The sequence below is a fragment of the Podarcis pityusensis genome (genome assembly GCF_964106645.2).
Source record: "Podarcis pityusensis genome assembly, chromosome: 10".
NCBI lineage: Eukaryota > Metazoa > Chordata > Lepidosauria > Squamata > Lacertidae > Podarcis > Podarcis pityusensis.
In genome coordinates, this window is record NC_138035.1 from 15455810 (window position 1) to 15474476 (window position 18667).

The 18667-nt window shown below is 41.0% G+C and overlaps 1 protein-coding gene across 25 annotated transcripts in view; it reads right to left on the reverse strand.

The window, feature by feature from the left end:
• The window catches only part of PLEKHA5 (pleckstrin homology domain containing A5), a 189922-nt gene that overhangs the window by 61146 nt on the left and 110109 nt on the right, over positions 1 to 18667 (reverse strand). For all 25 annotated transcript variants that reach the window (XR_013990997.1, XR_013990998.1, XM_081022669.1 and 22 more), the window contains 3 exons: positions 18059 to 18142; positions 15856 to 15976; positions 1468 to 1572 (listed from right to left, as the gene is read on the reverse strand). Coding sequence is in view for 23 of the 25 variants with exons in the window: in XM_081022669.1 (XP_080878795.1) it covers positions 1468 to 1572; positions 15856 to 15976; positions 18059 to 18142 (310 nt within the window). In the remaining 2 variants the exon portion in view is untranslated. The remainder of the gene's footprint in view (positions 1 to 1467; positions 1573 to 15855; positions 15977 to 18058; positions 18143 to 18667) is intronic.

Genomic DNA, 18667 nt, shown 5'->3' on the forward strand with positions numbered 1-18667 from the left:
AACCTTGGCATTATCTGCACTATTCTCCAACCAACTGAACTATCCAGTCTGACTTAGTTTTGCATGTGCAGGAGACTTCTGGCATAGGGATTCAAAACATCTCACTCCCTGTACATGTCTGACGCTTTATATATATTTTTTATAAAATGTTTGACAGTGGGATTACCTTTAGTGTGTTATATAAACAGTGCTTCAAACTAGTTACAAGCAAAATATTCGGCTGTATCAAAAAGCTAAAGTACGGAAGCAATTATCTTATTTCTTCAGAGAAAAATAGGGTGCACATGCCATGTAGATCTCAAAGAGTTGTCTAATTTCTATTCCATGACTAGCCGCCAATAAACTCCATACTCAATTACTTAGTTCATTAATACAAAAATAAAAGCAGAAGTTCTGCCCTGTGACAGCTGCTTAAAGGCTGTAGCTGGCATTATTGATTGTCATTTAATGAAACTCTTTCAGCAACATCTAGTAACTTAAAAATGCAATCAAAGTAACAATGTTCCTGACTCCAAGAACAGGTTTCATCAATAGACGTCGCAAAATATAGAATGCCAATTGAGTTATACTGCAAAGATGAAAGCTTGGGTAAAGCAAAAGTGTTAGGTGATTTTTAGCAACATTTAAAAAATGGGTGAAATTGAAGTCCGTCACTTGATGACACCGCTGGAGTGTGAGCTAAACCTGTCACTACTGATCCCAGAACACCGGACAGAGGTAGGTTCCTATCACCCTGAAATCTGAGCCAGGGGCTTGAATAAGATAATAATTTAAGGAAGTTCGTGGGAGGTAATATCTACCTGTACTACTGAAAAGCCTCTCCACAATGGCCCCTTCAACAAAGCGGAATGAGGCACAGGTGGAGCACGTGGGGGGTTATTTCCACCAACGTCCTTACGTTGCCTTCACTTAGATTCTGAGCCCAGTTTGGGGCAACCCCCTCATGCCCCCCTGGCAACCCCTCATGTCCCACCCCACATTGTTCAATAAAACAACCAAGCCCTTAGAAGTTTTTTCAGGGACTACATGTGCCTGGAGAGCTCTGGGGAGACAAGGAACTTTCTTTCCAGCCCCTCACATGCCCTGACAATTAGTTCCAGAGGGTTGAAGTATTCTTTGTCAGGGGGAGAAATAGAAACAATGTTTCTAAGAAAAGAAACACTGTGCGAACAGAACTCCACTTGCACAGCACTGGATACAACCCTGAAATTACTGCTGTGTCTCAAATGGAATATTCACTAATAGGGCCAGCAAACCCTTACACCACTTTCGCCAAGAAACTCAAAAAGGGAAATCACTAATTTGCAATTACAGGATTCTCTCGGGCATGCCATTAGCAAATTTCCATCATCATATATTGAGGAATATTAAAAGTGTGTATTGGAAGAGGTTACCACCCATAATTACAAACACATCACTTCAGATAAAGTTGTTATTATCTATATCATATTCAGGAAGGAATAATACCTGCTTATAAAGCCAGCCTCGTCGAACAACAGGTGCATTGGGGTTCCTTTTTATTGAATTTGACCTCTTCCCAAAATTATGAACTTTCTTTGAAGAGCGTGATGTCTAAAAAAATAAAATTAAAAGGATTAGAAAATGCAACCCCAATATCTTTTACATTGAATAAATACACATGCATGGCTATCCTCAGAGAGACACAGTTGCTCCTCATCATGTGATCCCCTCAGGACTTGTTAAGAAACAGCTTTATTCTGTTAGTTGGGTAAATAAGTAACTGCCTTGTAGGTTTTGCTGGTTTAGGCATTTCTTGAAGTTTTCTACAGAGGAAAAGAAACAAATCCCAGGACAGATCAGGATCAAAACATTTAAATTGGGACTTAATAGGATATTACATAAACATAGCACTACTTTTTAAAAGGGCCAAAACATTAAATGCAGTACAGATTCTAGGAAGAGAACTAAAAATAGAGAAGACAGACCTCAGCAGAAAATCAAAACAGGTTGGGGTGGGTTAAAATCACAAGGAGTTTCCACTTGACTGATTCAATTCTTTCTGTGTTGCAATTCACACAAATACAATAGACCAGCTCCATGGCTTCTATAATCTTCTATAAACTTGACATCTTTCCGCAGGGCCTGCAAGACGGAGCTGTTCCACCAGCCCTTTGGCCAGGGCACAGCCTGACTCCCTCCTTTGGCAATCCTCACAGAACTCTAGCCCAATGGTCGCCATTAATCTGATTTGAACTGATTTTATAATGAAATGATTTTAGAATGTTGTATCATTTTACTGTTGTTAGCCGCTCTGAGCCCGGCTTTGGCTGGGAAGGGCAGGATATAAATAAATTATTATTATTATTATTATTGGAGTAGGCAGGTTGGGTGCATATGTTACAAATTCAAGATGGCAATAGTCATGTCACTCTTTTGCTCAGCTCTTGACAAATTGGGAATCTAACACGGAGAAGATTATCTGCTAAATCAACTTCCACAAGTTGCACACCACAGAAACCAGAATTAATAAGCGATTAAGTCTGTTTCACTCGGGTATTTTCCTGATAGCTGTTTTTGCAGGTCTTTGAGACTGATTGAAGGATGTTAACGGAAAAATCTGAGGGCTCCCTTGGACAAAAAGTAAAGACACCAACCAGAGCAATTGGAAGCAAAACAGCAGCCTGTAGGCTTGGCCTTTATTGAACTGTTGCAACAGGGTGTTCCCCTCCCTTGCAGGAGAGAGGAAAAGACCCAGAAAGATGGTCTGCAAGACCTTATAAAAACTTTTGAAATTCCCCTCCTCCAGTTCAAGCCCACCCCCAGAAACATCATACATACATTACAGAAAGGAGGGGTTGACATCATGCATACATTACAGAAGGGGTTGACATCATGCATACATTACAGAAAGGAGGGGTTGAGGGAGGACTTGTGGTGGTAACCTGAGTGTCCTGTCACCTGGCTTTCCCCCTGCCCATGAGTCACTTCCAGGAGACAAAGGGGAGTTTGCAGTTTCCTGCCCCCAGAGGGAAGATCTGATCATTGTCCTTTGATTCAGTCCATGCTGAATCCACTAACATATGCAAGTTCTTTGTCATTTTGATTGTCTTCTGTCTGGGATTATCAGGGCTGACATAGCAACTGGGCAGGGCTCCTGTGGATGTGCTGGTATGCTGAAGGGATTATGGCTGACCAGAACCAAGCCACCCCCCTTTGATAGTCCTTGTCACATGGAGTAAAATAAAATGGAACAGTGCAAATCCGATGTATGGTTGATTTTCTATGAATTTATAACAGAAATGTGGCGTATGTAGTGTGTGAGTGTGAGTGTGTGTGAAGTTTGTGCAAACAGAATGATTGGGGTGGGGGGTTCCTGCTACAGTTCCCCCCTTCGGAGATAAGATTGCAAAGGTGGCTACTTTGCAATCCTTTTCTCCGCACAATTTAAGGTGATAAATATTAACCTGCTATTCTCCGTCCCAGATGCGTGTGCCCATGTGAACCTGAAAGGGACTTGGATATCATGCTTCTTAAGGATATTTGCATAGAAATATAATGGTGTAACAGTGCACATAGTTAGACATAGGATGTCACGTAAAATTAATATTTTGTTGCTCAGTTACTTGTGGTATTCTAGCACTTTGGAAGAAATATTTTCTCAATAGTGGTCTATGCTTTACATTTAGCAGGAAGATCCACTAATGACTGAAAAGTGCAGTTTGCTTTCCCCCCCGCCATTTTTGTGTTCTCAGGTGTCAAGGTAGCTCTTCTGTGGTCTCACATCGGCATGGTGTCGCAGTAGTGGCAATCCCTGGTGAATCCACTTAGGGCTTTCATATTTACTATGTTGCCTGGCACCCACCACAGCTGGCACAGGTTTTGGACACGTCCTGAGAGAAATGTCTTCGCCTTGGCCATTCCATGGGATTTTTTTATTATTATTATTATTATAGGCTCTGGTCTTGCAGTCATGGGAAGTTGCTCACTTGCAGTTTAAGGACCAAAAAGCTAATTGCAGCCTGGATACACTTGCCCAATTCAAACTGAGTCCAATTTGAATTTATGTGCCCATGGTTCTCAACCTTTCAAACCAGTCTGTTAAAGGAAAACCGTTCTTAAAAGGGCACTTGTCCAAATAAGTCAATTTAACTCTCTAAGGGATCATTCCTGCTAAACCAAAGCATATGCACCTTCATGTATCTTATCAGCTTCTCTTTGGTAAAGCGAGTTTTAGCACATTTTAAAATGGGTAGGGAAGTTGGCAGAGTGCCAGGTGGAACAACGAAATGTGGTTATAAATTTATCTAATTCTAAACATTGGACTACATAATAGCCTGATCTGTTAAAAAGCATAAAATGTATGAGAATCCTCCACTGGGGTGTAAGGAATAAGACATTAAACATAAAAACAATTTCACACAAAAATAGCCCCCCTTTTGTGGAAATAACACACTGTCAGACACATTTCAACATTCCTACGTAATAACACATAATACGAAACAAACTAATTAAATATCAGTTGCATATTTTGACACAATTGTGATCTTTTACGCATGTATCTTTTGAATCCTGGAGCACAGAGGCTTGAGGTTCAAGTGAAAAAATGTCCTTGTAATTCAACTCCTCCCCCCTTTGTCAGCCCCACTCCCCATCAGTCTATATCCTTTGAAAGAGATAGCTGTGGCCACTTTGAAACTTTGGTGTCTGTTGTTGTTGCAGGTCTTGTGATGGCGGAGAATGAGTTGAGGGGTTGTTGCTGCTTTACATCATTGTACATCTGAATAAGTGATATCCTGTAAGGGGCAGGGTTTTGGGGGCTTAAAGACAGAGTTAGGAAAAGGAGGGGGCAAAAGGCAAAAAGGATGTCCTTCGGTTTCTGTTGGAAGCTGCAAATAATAAAAATCTTAGCGAATTAAGCATTTCATTCATTCCAATATTATTATCACATTTTCATATAATTACTGTTATTATCTGCCAAGTTCGTTTGGTTTCCTTCACTTTGGAGAGAAAGAGAACTGTAAAAAATACAAGGTTAAAATAATAATGAAACACACACACTGACTTATGAGGAACGAAAATAAATAAATGCTAAGACACACAATTTTAAGAAATCTGAAGAAACAATGAAAATAAAAGAGTGTTTCTTGATGTGACAACATCGGCTAGAATGTTAATAGCAAAATACTGGAAAGTGACTTAATACGAAGGAAAAATGAATGGCAATTTAAAGTTGTGCAAGTACCTTGCACTAGCCAAAATGACAGAATTAATAAGAGATGCTCAGGCCAAAGGTAAACAAGTAACATTCCACAAACAATGTTTGGTTGTGCTTCGATTAACTTCATAGACATCATGGAGAAACGGATTAAATAAATGAAAAACAGATTATTTGTAACTTTAAAAAGTGTCAAAGCCACAAAGAGATGGAAGTCACTAATATAGCAGGGATTCAGACTTGTTTCACAGAACAGAAAGAAAGTTGCTGTGGGAGGGGGAAAAAAGGGACAAACACTTTGTTATCGGGGTTCACATATCCTGTTAAAAGGGAAAATTATTTCATGTGAGAAGCCTGTCAGGAAATGCTGTTCCTAAAATTCCCATTGAGGGGGGGAATGCTTTGATATTTACCTGTGAAAAGAATTTGGCATGTTAAGATTTGGAACCTGGAAAGCTCCTGACTTTTGATGGGCTAGTTTTTTTAACCCTTTTGTCTTACGTAGCCCCTGGAGCAAAGACACATTAAGGATGATTTCCCTCAATGGTTCCAAGTTTTTACATAAGGAAATTTGGATAAGTTTCTCTCTGCAGTTCTCGAAGAAAACCTCTCCCCCCTTACAGTTCCCCCCTTCCTCTCTCTCTCTCTCTCTCTCTCTCTCTCTCTCTCTTTCTCTCTTTAGCTGATCTAGCCTCTGTGCATGTGCAGAGTGATTGTGTCTCAGCAAACCTTTTATACTATTGAAAATGTTGCATCCTTTGGCTAAATTACGATTTGAATAAGGGAAGGGAAGGGTAAGGAGTAGATTTTGAAAATAGGGTTTGATTTTAAACAAAAAAGAGAAACTCAGCAATTTAAGTATTCACCAAAACTAGCAATTTCAGCCCAAGCAAAAGAGACTGCTTCCTTTATGTACAGGAAAGGGCTAATATCCCTCTGGCCATTCGCGGAACAATGCCACGCCCTTATATATGGGGGAAATGGCTTTTTTCAACATTCTCAGTCATTTCAACCTTACCATTTGCAGACAAAAATTTTTTTTTTTTTCTGCCCTTTATTTACAGGATGGATGGTCAAGGCTAATGCTACTTGACTATATGAATTTTATGTGCTTAAACTTTGAATAGACTTTTAAGTTTGATTTTTTTTTTTTTTTAATAGTAGACAAAATGATAAATAGTGTAATCACTCAAATGCTTGATATTACCAGTTGTGCTTCAAAAACATCATGGCTTTCACCTCTCTCCTCTTAAAACCAAAGAGCAAAGCTAGGCTGAATTTCAACTCATCACCTCACTAGAATTTAAGAATTACCCTCCAATGCTTGTAGACACATGGCCTTCCACACAGCCACAAATTGGGAGAGTTGAAAGGGACCCTGGGGTCATCTAGCCCAACCCTCCAAAATATAGGGTTCACAGCAAGATTTCGCAGCAAGATTTGTACTATCAAAGAGACATACAAATTTAAGTACAGATTTACAACTGGGAAAGGAAACATCTATGCTCCTATCATGTACTAAGGAAGAGGAAGATCTCGAGATAGTTTGAGTGAGTTTGCTTCCTTAGACTAACGAATGCAAGTTCCTATAGAAATATTTAAAGGAAGACTGAAGTGAACAGATTTGTTTTTTCCCCCCTTAACTTGCAGAGGAATAGTAAGCCTAATTTAGATTATTATTATTAATATTATTATTATTATTATTTTAATAACTGCACATTGGAAAGTGAGATGCGGGGTGACTTTAGGAAAGATTCCCCCCTCCCCTCTTTGCAGTTTCCTTTAAAGGAAGCTTACTTGGGAGTAAATTTACCTGGCACAGAAGTAAGAAGGGGAAGAAAACTGAAAGAGGCAGAATGAAACAAGGGGGGCATTTTCTAACAAAAGAGGCCAGGAAGTCTTATAGAGACTGATATCAGGAGCCTTACAATAACTCTTCTGTCCAACCAAATCAAAGAAAAAAACTGGACTCACATATTTTTCTTAGAATGAACACCATACTTTCATAGGCATATGCTTAATGAAATACATACACTGCATTTTAGCTTGGGAGAGCAGTTGGCTCAACTAGGCCTTTGCAGCAGAAACATTAGGTTAACTTCACCTTCCAAAATAGACTGGAACAAAGGTGTACTCACAAACTCAAAAGTTACAACAAAACATCATTTACCATTAGACTTAAAATCAGCCTCCTCACTTGAACTAGAGGAAGGAGGTGGGGTAATCCCCCTTTCAGAACACAAGTAGCACGTATACAGGATTTTACCACTTGGGAGGAAAACTCTCTTTTAGAGCCTCTCTCAAATAACAAACATTTGCACACTCCATTCTCCATTTTGTTTTGTTTAAGATTAATAAGTTGCAACATGGCTTCCTTAGATTTAAAATTTTGAAGCAAGCTTGCAATTTAAAACTATGTGCATTTGAGAACAGTCTGTGGATGCCGAGGCCAATGTAAATACAAACCCTTGAAATATTTCTAAATCTTTGAGTACATCTCTTATTCATTTTTTTATTTTTTATTTTTTAAGAGAAACTAAGATCTCTAATGCGTGGGCTCTCAGGCTGGGCTGTTATTATATCTACTGCCTTCTGAGCACCATTAAGTTTACAGTTTCATGTTCCAGCTCTAGGCTACAGTTTAACAAGACAAACTTGACCATTTTCCCCCCTTTATTTTATTTCTATTTTTCTCTAATTGGAGATGACAAGCTGGAGGGGCATATTAGAATCCTCTCTGGGGCAAAAAGGCTTCATGGAAGCTTTGTTGCCAGGAGGAGTCCAGCTAGGGTGTTTAGTGGGCTCCCATTCTCTCATATGTTATTATTGGGCTTTTTTTCGTTAACGAAGTACGCTAAAGACAGAAAGAGTGGAAACACACACAAGGGAGGAGGGGCAATGGGAAAGAAAGGGGGGACAGAAAAAAAAATATCCTTTCAGTGTTTGGAATCTCTTTGACTAACACAACTCTCACCTATCTTCAAGCTACAAACTCATTTCAAGAAATCTTATACATGAACTCAAACTTCAGCCACGGGACACCTCGGCCCGAGAAACTTCAACCACGGGACACCTGGCCCGAAAACCTTTACCACGGGACACCTGGCCCGAAAACCTTTACCACGGGACACCTGGCCCGAAAACCTTTACCACGGGACACCTGGCCCGAAAACCTTTACCACGGGACACCTGGCCCGAAAACCTTTTACCACGGGACACCTGGCCCGAAAACTTCAACCACCTCTTCTACCCTCCACAACAGCCTCCTGCCTAGCCTTTTGGACTAAGTTCGGAACTCCCTACTGGACGCTTGCGTAATGCAATGCCAGATCAGGGTCCGAGAAAATGAAGGTTTGGAAAGGAAACAAACGACCTTGCGTTCTCACATACCCGGGTCATCCCTAACAAAGGTCACCAGGCAGGAGGGGCAGCTTCATTTGCATAGTTAGGGTAGGTGGAGAGTAAGAGAATACTTGAAAGACTCCTCTGGACGACTCCGAGAGAGGAATGTCAGAGAAAAACAGTAAAAGAGCCACGCTTTCCCGGACTCAATTCCAAGACGGAAAACGGGGGAGAAAAGGGATAGAGAGATTAAGACGTTCCTGGACGACCCCGAGAGGGAACGTCGGAAAACAGCAATAGTACCCCAATTTTCACGGTCACCTTCCGCGTAAGGAATTGGGGGAAGGGGAAGGGAAAGGATTTGACGTTCCTGGACGACCCCGAGGGGGAACGTCAGACAGTAAGGTTCCGCAACCTCCCTGGCCACTTTCCGAAAGGGGAGAATCGGGGGAGAAAAGGATAGAGCTAAAACGTTCCTGGCCGACCCCGAGAGGGAACGTCGGAAATGAAAGAAGGAAAGTCTGGCTGTCGTGGAGATGTTCCTTTTCCACCCCCCTCCCAATGTATTTACTTCAAACCATACTCACGTTCGAAGATGTCCCCTGCGGATCTCAGGATCCTTTCCCCTTAGCCGGCTTGACCTCGCCTTTGCTTCCCCTGGTTGGGCTTTTGGTGACGATTGATTACCGCCCGCAAAGAGGAGGCAGGGAGAGGAAGAAGGATCTCTGGGCTAAGGTTGCCCAGTGGCGCCTGATCCCCTCTATCTCCCTCCTCACCTCTGCAGGAGAACCAAGCGTCCCATCTGGGGTGCCAACTGTTAACGGAAAAATCTGAGGGCTCCCTTGGACAAAAAGTAAAGACACCAACCAGAGCAATTGGAAGCAAAACAGCAGCCTGTAGGCTTGGCCTTTATTGAACTGTTGCAACAGGGTGTTCCCCTCCCTTGCAGGAGAGAGGAAAAGACCCAGAAAGATGGTCTGCAAGACCTTATAAAAACTTTTGAAATTCCCCTCCTCCAGTTCAAGCCCACCCCCAGAAACATCATACATACATTACAGAAAGGAGGGGTTGACATCATGCATACATTACAGAAGGGGTTGACATCATGCATACATTACAGAAAGGAGGGGTTGAGGGAGGACTTGTGGTGGTAACCTGAGTGTCCTGTCACCTGGCTTTCCCCCTGCCCATGAGTCACTTCCAGGAGACAAAGGGGAGTTTGCAGTTTCCTGCCCCCAGAGGGAAGATCTGATCATTGTCCTTTGATTCAGTCCATGCTGAATCCACTAACATATGCAAGTTCTTTGTCATTTTGATTGTCTTCTGTCTGGGATTATCAGGGCTGACATAGCAACTGGGCAGGGCTCCTGTGGATGTGCTGGTATGCTGAAGGGATTATGGCTGACCAGAACCAAGCCACCCCCCTTTGATAGTCCTTGTCACATGGAGTAAAATAAAATGGAACAGTGCAAATCCGATGTATGGTTGATTTTTCTATGAATTTATAACAGAAATGTGGCGTATGTAGTGTGTGAGTGTGAGTGTGTGTGAAGTTTGTGCAAACAGAATGATTGGGGTGGGGGGTTCCTGCTACAGTTAGCAAAGGTGAACTGGGATGCAGTAGCATGAACCAGCAGGCCCACACTTAGAAAAGACGAATAAGGTCATATTCAATCTCTCTCAAGTTGCCCTTGAGTAGCAAAGAACGGTGTACATCGTGTACTGTCAGCTACACCACTGATACAATGAATGCAACTTATTAGATGTTTGCTAGTGAAAGTACTATCCAGGGAATGTCTGGAAAGCACGGTCCATTGGCAAGGAGACAACAATTTATAAAGAGGTTTCAAAAAACACTAGTGAAGGCAATTCAAAGCAGGGAAGGAAATGAATCCCTCTCCCAGCACCTTTTAACTGACAATAGTATCCACGAAGAGAGCAGTAGCAGACCTCAGATATGCTCCCTCCAAACCACTCCTCTCACTGTAAAAACATGTGAACAGCCAAATAGGAGATGCTGCAGTTATTTCAGCCCATTAAGGTTTCACTTTTTGCAGTGAGAGAAGAAACCTAAAAGGAGTGATCCCAAAACACATTCCCACTGTCTCTCCAGGAATGATCCTAGAGAAGGGGGAAGGATCTGAACAAAGTGAGCTTTGTTCAGTTGCTTTGGTTTCACATTAATCTAATATAGGTCTTAACCAATCTCTCCCAAAAATGCTTATTTCACACTTTTGAAAGTAAGGTATCATGATTCAAGTATGTTTTTAACCCTCTAGTTTTATATTAGATTTCCTCTGATGTACATTCTAGGTGCAATAGAACTGAAATATGTGAATAGCGCCAAAGATGCAAAAACAACTTTTTAAAAAAACATTCTTAGATAAATACTACAACTTGCAAAACTTCAGGAAAAGTTAGAGACATCAGTTAAAAATTCAGCAAAACCATTGAAGAAAATGCTTAACAGTTATGTTGCACATTCCAGAACCTATTAATACCCTGACATGAATTAAATGCCAACGTTTGACCCACTCTGTAACCTCAGCTCTTTGTATCGTGTATTCTCATAACTCTACTAGAAGACTATGCTCACTTCTGTACAATCAAGCTCCATTAATTTTTATAACTATTGCATATATTTCTGTGACATACAGTCCATTAGAGAGCTGATTAGTGATCAATGTCTCTCAGAATGTCTCAAAGTAAAAGTGATGTGACTGAACAAGCCTGCTCATTAAGCAGGAAAGGGTACAAGAGCAGTGGTGACACCCCACTGTTTTTCTAATCTACCGGAGGATGCTAAACCTTAAGGAATAAATAATAAATGGAATATGACAATCAAACATCTGTTGGGGACTTGGGATATAAACTTGCTCACTTTTATACAAGGAACAACATGGAACTCAAAGTGAATCTTTACAGTCACACACACTTTACCCACAACTGTGAATATGCATTACGGTAACTGAATCAGTGCACTGATGATTTTCTTCCGATTCTAGCTAACAGAACCATTCTAGGAACTCAAATACTCAGTGGTATCAAGTAAATCCTAGCACCCATATACAACAAGAGGTGTGCACTTTTATAGTGAGAAGCAGTACAGACCTTGTTTTCCAACTAGTGCCTTACTTACTTAAAGATAATGGGCATGCACAATACTAGATCATAGAATTGTGGAGCTGGAAGGGACTACAAGGGTCATCTAGTCTGACCCAGTACAATGCAGGAATCCTTTGCCCAGCATGGGGCTCGAACCCACAACCCTGAGATTAAGAGTCTCATGTTCTATCAACTGAGTTACATAAAACTGCAAATGTACTGCTTAGTGTTTAAAGTAGACTTGACTGTCAGCAGTCTTTCCCTTCATGTGCTGTTTTAAGCACTTTCTCAGAAGATGGTTTTCTGAAATGTGAACTAACATAGTGAAGGGTTTCTGAATCTGCAAACAATTATGTGGTTGCAGAGGAAGGATTTTCCATGGCTTTGAACCTCCTCATTGGAGGTTATATGAAACCAGTAGCAATACGTAAAAAATGCCCCCAATCTGCCAACGATTTCTGAAGGCATGCTCACATTTTTTTCACCATATTCCCCCAATGCCTCTTTTGTTTTAGACCTTGGTACATAAGGAATGGATGGACATTCACCCAGGAAGTAGTTAAAGCAAAGCTTGCAAAAAAAATATGGGGCAAACAAACCTCTTTGTTACATTGTTGGAAACTTGGCATTAGTTTCATCAAGTTATGTCTGGGGCTTCCCTGGACAAGATTATATCTTGTCCATTATATCAGGCATAGGCAAACTCGGCCCTCCAGATGTTTTGAGACTACAATTCCCATCATCCCTGACCCTGGGTCCTGTTAGCTAGGGATGATGGGAGTTGTAGTCCCAAAACATCTGGAGGGCTGAGTTTGCCTATGCCTGCATTATATCCTGGTACTCTTTACAGTATAGGCAAGTGTTCAGTACCATCACACTGGAATGAATTCATATGCATTCCAGGAACAAGAGCTTCACCAATTTGTGACCAAAAAATATCTCTAAAAAAAGTTTAGAGAGATGGAAGGTGAATAAAGAAAGCTGCCTCTTTTTTATATGTTTTAAAAGTTATATATATATATATATATATAATGGACTTGTCAAGTTTGAAACATGTCAGGTCATTTTTGAGAGAAAATACATTTGGGCATTTTCTCGTTGATTTTCTTCTGTTGAAGTAAAAAAGAACTGTTCCCTAGGCTGGGGTCTCTACACTGGGAAAGCCAGTCAAAGAAGGCTACGTTTTTGGATCCTTGCTCCCACCCCTACCCAGTCATACACAGCCTCTTCTTAGGTGGGCTGGGGAGTGTGATGATCAGGCTCTGTTTTGTTGTACAAACTTTATAAGGCACTGTATACCTGCTGCTGCGGACCAGGAGGGTTTTCCTACCATAGGTGCTTGCCTTTAGTCTAGGGTTGCCATATTTCAAAAAGTGAAAATCCAGACACAGAAGTTATCAAGCTTTTCAGGGTGGGTATGGGTGTGTGCACACGCGCAAAGTAGCTGGGCGCTTTTCTTTCTTTCTTTCTTTTTTGAAACAGTACAAGCCCCTCTCTCCAGCACTGACACTTTTTGCTGAAGAGAAGAGTACAAATGCTATGAACAAACAGATAGATAAAGAGACTTCAACGTGGAGGAAGATCTTGTAAAGAGGACCCAGATCATATTCAGCGGCAGAGACTTGCTCCACATATCCGCCTTCCATTGCTGCAAATGTATGAACTGGGGCACTGCAGATATAATCTAGAAAACACAACTTTAATCTCCAAAGATCTAGATCGAAGCTTTTCCTACTCCTCCCAGAAACTACAAATCACCTCTTCTAGTCTTGTTGTGTTTCATATGAACACACTCTTCCACAGTGGTCATAATAATTTCACTGGGTATCATCCTTGTAAGTCATGCTGATTAATACAAGAGGGAGGCTAATACAGCCAATACAGTACAAGTATATATTACAGCATGCCCCCTTCGTACTTTGTTTATTTAGTGCTGTTGCCTTCGCTCATCAAGAGGATGAGACGCTGACAAACTAATGAAAAAATATTCCCACTTGGTTGCACATTAGATGTCAGTTGCATTTTACGCCTGACCTACTTGACAATGTGTTGCTGCTGTCATGAGTGCCAACATTCATGAAAGTAGGTAAGGTGAACACTAGTCTAACTTTCAACGGTGAGCAGCTGTATGGGGGGGCAAGGTTTCAATGATAATCCATGCAGCTCTTTTTCAAACAGAAACAAGAAGCTCAGAGTTCAACCAGAACTTATCTTCAAGAATCAGAAGCCCAAAGCTTTAAGCATAGTACCTGTGGTCACCAGGGTTTGCCCAGTCCCAAGGGCACCCTTGAAACACAGTATAATGTCCATGACAAACCAAAGGGCTTAGAGGTGAGCAGAGTCTTGCTGGCTTTCTCTATGTTGCCTGTTGCATTTCCAAAATTCCAATTGCCCACTGGATGCAAAAACTAGCTTCCACCCACATTTGGGGGCGTGGAAGGAGCAGAAAACACCAAGAGTGGAGGTCAGCCGTCCCTCTCTGCAGCTCCTGTATTGCAGCCCTGTCTGACACCCATGACAGGGTGGCAGCGTTTGAGCACAATTGTTGGATCTGTTTGGATAGCAGCTCTGCAGAACTGAAATGTATTTTAAACCTCATCCACTGAAGAACAGCCATAATATGCTTTGCTTTACTACTTTGTTAAACTCAGAATTCAAGAAAAAGCAGCACAATAACTTATTTTGATGGGCAGTCATAGGAAGAATACAGCTTTATGGAGTTTCATGAGACGCACACTGGAGATAAAAATACTATTAATTTTTTCCCTCAGCTGTGAATGGAACACACACTTTTCTTTACAAGAGTTAGGAAGTGGGTCTCAGGTTTGTTCTTAACAAGAGAATTGAACCTTCTAAACTCCATCTCCCCACCACACAGCTGATACAGTTTCAAATGAATTAAGCCCATCTAATCAATCAGTTGTGGCAGAACACTTCAAAGCAAAAGATGGCTACAAGATAGCAGTTAACTTGAGGCACATTAATGATCTCCAAGGAGAAATCACAATCCTTCGTTTCTCTTCATTCTGTAGAATGAAGCAACTGGAAATATGATATAAAAGCAGGCAGCCATGCAGGCTCTGGCTATTTACAGAAGCAGAAGAGGAAACAGAGCTTGACCTCATGCTGCAGTTTAAAGTATAGGGACACTTCTGTGAGGCTCTCATTTGTGTCAAACTATCATATGGGAACAATTAACACGCTAGAAAAAGATGCGTGTGTTGAGTGGCCCAGCAGCACAAGTGCTTTTTCTGTGAGCTAAATGAAAGTATCAATCATTCTCATGTGGACACTTTCAGCCATGAAAGTGACTCTCCCATCTCATTAGATTGTAATATGAGGGAATAAGCTGCCAAAGACAGAGAATGCCCAGATGTCAACATTAAAATCTGGACACAAAAAAGCTCTAATCCTGCACTGTAGGTGGTATAAAATCCAAATGAGCTAGAGAACAAAATTTCTCACCCACTGCATCACCTGGAGATGCATATACAATTATTTTGTTTTTATAACTCCAGGCTGTGAATGTCACTCACACAAATGAAGTGCCAGAGGTCCCTGCCATGAAGGCATTACAGTCAAAAATTCAACAAAGAGGAAACATAGGAAGTAGATATGTTTATCTCAGTCATACATATTTGAATGTGTATGGAGTGTTAGGGGAGGCGTAGTACCTCTGATGGGGGACATGTCATGCTCCTTCTGAGGTAGCCTATACATCTTTGGTCCCCACCCTGCACTCAGCTATCACCTGTGACTCCTAGAAGCTGTTGGCAAGCAACAGCAGCCACATTTGGGAATGGCTTCAACTGGCTGGCTAAACCAGGTGAGGGTAGCCAATGGGTCCCAAACCCTCTGTGAATTACAGACTGCACCTGCGTGCCGAAACAGGCTTTGGCAGACTGAGTGGACAAAACCAAGAATTCGTTCAACGGTCAAGAAGGTTGTTTCTGCACTTGCTGTAGAGGGAAGTGAGGGGCAGATGGAGCTAGTCAACCTGGGAAGGTATCTCATCTAAAAGATGGAAAACTGATTGTTTTCAGACATTTTTTATTTCAAATTAAAATCACAGGCCCAAGTGCCTTAAAAGCATACAAACAAGCTTTGGTTATTTCAAGAAATGAGTTGATTGTCTCGAAATGTATATGTAATTGTTTCTCTGTGCCATGTTTTACCAACTAGCTGAATAATTGTAGACTAATAAATAATATATGTTGGATGCAGTAACTTACTCTGCCCAGAGGACTCATTGGATGTGCAGCATAATCCGATGTCAAATTATAGTGTGCAGCTTCACCTATCATGTTTACTTGCCGGTCTTTCTTTTCTTCAGATGACATAGTTGCTGCAGTCCTGAAAATAGAATATGCAACAAGACTAGAACCTGCTGTGTATGTAGACTGCTATTAAAAAAGCATCTGTAGCTGTCCTTTCGTAAAGGGTATATATGCTATTCATACAATTTCCCAGATGCTGCAGCAGAATTGTGCAAATCTTTAAAGAAGAAACTATGTTGTTAAATTATGCTTTGTGGATTTTCAATAGATCAGTCTCTAAAAATAGAACAACTGCAATCTAGACAATTTATTTACATACATGCATGACATTATCCCTAAGGTATAGTGAAGCTTTTGGTTTCTTTTCCAGAGGATCTCCTGCCTTTCTTTCTCCTACTTCCAGCACTACCTTCTCATGCCTGCATGAGTACTGGAAAAGAACGAAAAGGCTTGGATGAATTTGGTATGCACATTCTCCTGGATACACAAACCTGTATTAACAGAACGACTGACCACTTTAGTAACTCAGCTGCATACAAATGCTTAGAAAATCTATGCAAAATGAAGTTACAGGTTGATTCGCTGTAGCTGTAAGCCTTTGCAATGGATGAGTTCAGGTATGCCTAGAGCAATCAAGAGCTTGGCAAGACTTCCATTCCTCCTGCATTCTTTGAGAGGCCAATCTCTATCCCTCAAGTATTGATCCAGGCATACAAGTATATTACTGATACTGTTAGAACTACAACTAGAAGGTAAACTTAATTACTCTGCTCTTTTTAAAGATCTGAATTTCTTGAATGACAGCAAAATCACCAGAGACAAATAAGGAAATGCTGGTAGTCAAAAGGAGAGAGCAGTCAAGAGGATAGCAGGGAAATATTAGTAAGCCAAATGCATCTAGGAGGAGCAGGGTTGAGAAGCTATGCAAGGAAAAGCAAAAGTCAGGCCAAGAGAGCAAAGCTGAAGTCTGATCTGTGAATATGCTGGACAGTAGACAGTAGAGCTTCAAAACAAGCTTGAGACAGTTTGGACTGGGGAAAGCAGCAACCTGATTGTGTACTAAGCCATCCACAAAATGAACAGAGAGGATGAACTGGTGAAAAGTATGTGGTCTTGTGATATGGGGAGGGGGGATTAAATAATGAGGATGCTCTTTTTAATCACCTTCCACAACCCAGGAGAATAACAGTATCTTGATTGTGTTGGGAGGGTCAGTAGTTTAGTACTGGATCTTAAGTTTTCCAGCCATTATGGCCTGTTTGGTTTTCAATAAATGCACCATTTATGGCACTGATTGCTATAACATGGCAGCAGTGGTGATGACACTCATTCAGGCTTCATTTTAGTGAACAATGAATGACGACCAAATGGAGTGGGGTGGGATAATCAAATAGAACAGGAGTGGGGAATCTCAAGATGTTGCTGAAATACAACTCCTGTCAGCCCCAGCAAACAGGACCAATGACCAGAGCTTATGAGAGTTGTAGTTCAGCAACATCTGGAGGGTCAAAGGCTCCCTACTCAGTGCAGTATAGTACAGCATAGTGATCTCACCAAAACTGATTTACCCTCTTGGTAAGCAAACAGAATGGTTCTAAACATGCCTGTACCCACAAAGGAAAGGCACGGTGGAGTAGTTTCAAACTTAAAAAGCTTAAATTCTAAACTTTTTGCCCAGCCCTTGCTTCTTTTTAAAAAATTCGCTACTGAACATGTAATTAACAACAAAAACATGCTAATCCTACAACTTGATCTAAAATGCAAGAAGCAGAAATATACAGAAAACATTCAACAATTAAAATAAGTCAACTTAAAACATTAATTTAGTAGAAATGTATCTTGTGCCTAGTATAAAATTTTTACCCAACTTATGATGTGCACATATGCATGTCTGTGGACCACTTCCTAAAAGCAGGAAAAGCAAGGAAGTATTCAGTCTTTCTTTTGCTATGAGGTCATGACATTATGGACATTATGTAATATAAAAGACAGACTGACCTACATAAGGGCATTCTTGGCTACTTGGAATGTTTGAAAAATAACATGCAGTCATCTGGCCAGTCAATTGACAATATTTGACTGGTCAACTGACTGGCAGTTCCACACTAATGTGAATAACTGTTAAATTCTGTATTCATTGAGCAAAACAATCACTTACTGTTCATTCACAACAAAAATGCAGTTGTCCTGCGATGGCTGCCCTGTGACTGGATGCTTGCAAGTCACTTTTCGTTCATTGTGACTGTGGGGAGACAAAGTAGAGGAAATATATAAGCACATTACTCTTTTCTAAGCACAACTGCAAAATTCCGAGACAGCAGGCAGGCAGATTCATTATGGCATTAATTAGTGCATACGTGCAGCTTCTCACAGTGATACAGTAACAACAACTGATGATACTTGAGGCAGGATATTTTTATTTTTAAACTCAAGCGTTTGGCAATCCTTTAGAGCTTAGCATAGAACATTTGTGGTAAGCATTCCCTCTCTATCCACATTAAGCCTGGATATAGTTAGAAGTTTATTTTTTTAAGGTTGCAGACTAATGTTTTAACCCATGAATGAATATAAGCAGTGTGAGCAGTGGCTATCAACACAAGTTTTGATGGACTACACTCTGGGCTACATGAAAAGTAAAGGCACATCTTGGGGGGAGGGCAGATATCATTACAGAATTAAAGGGGGGGATCTTGAAAGAAGAATGAGAAGTCAGTTAGTTTGCCATCATATTCCTCATGAATACATCCCCTATTCAGATTTGTATGGC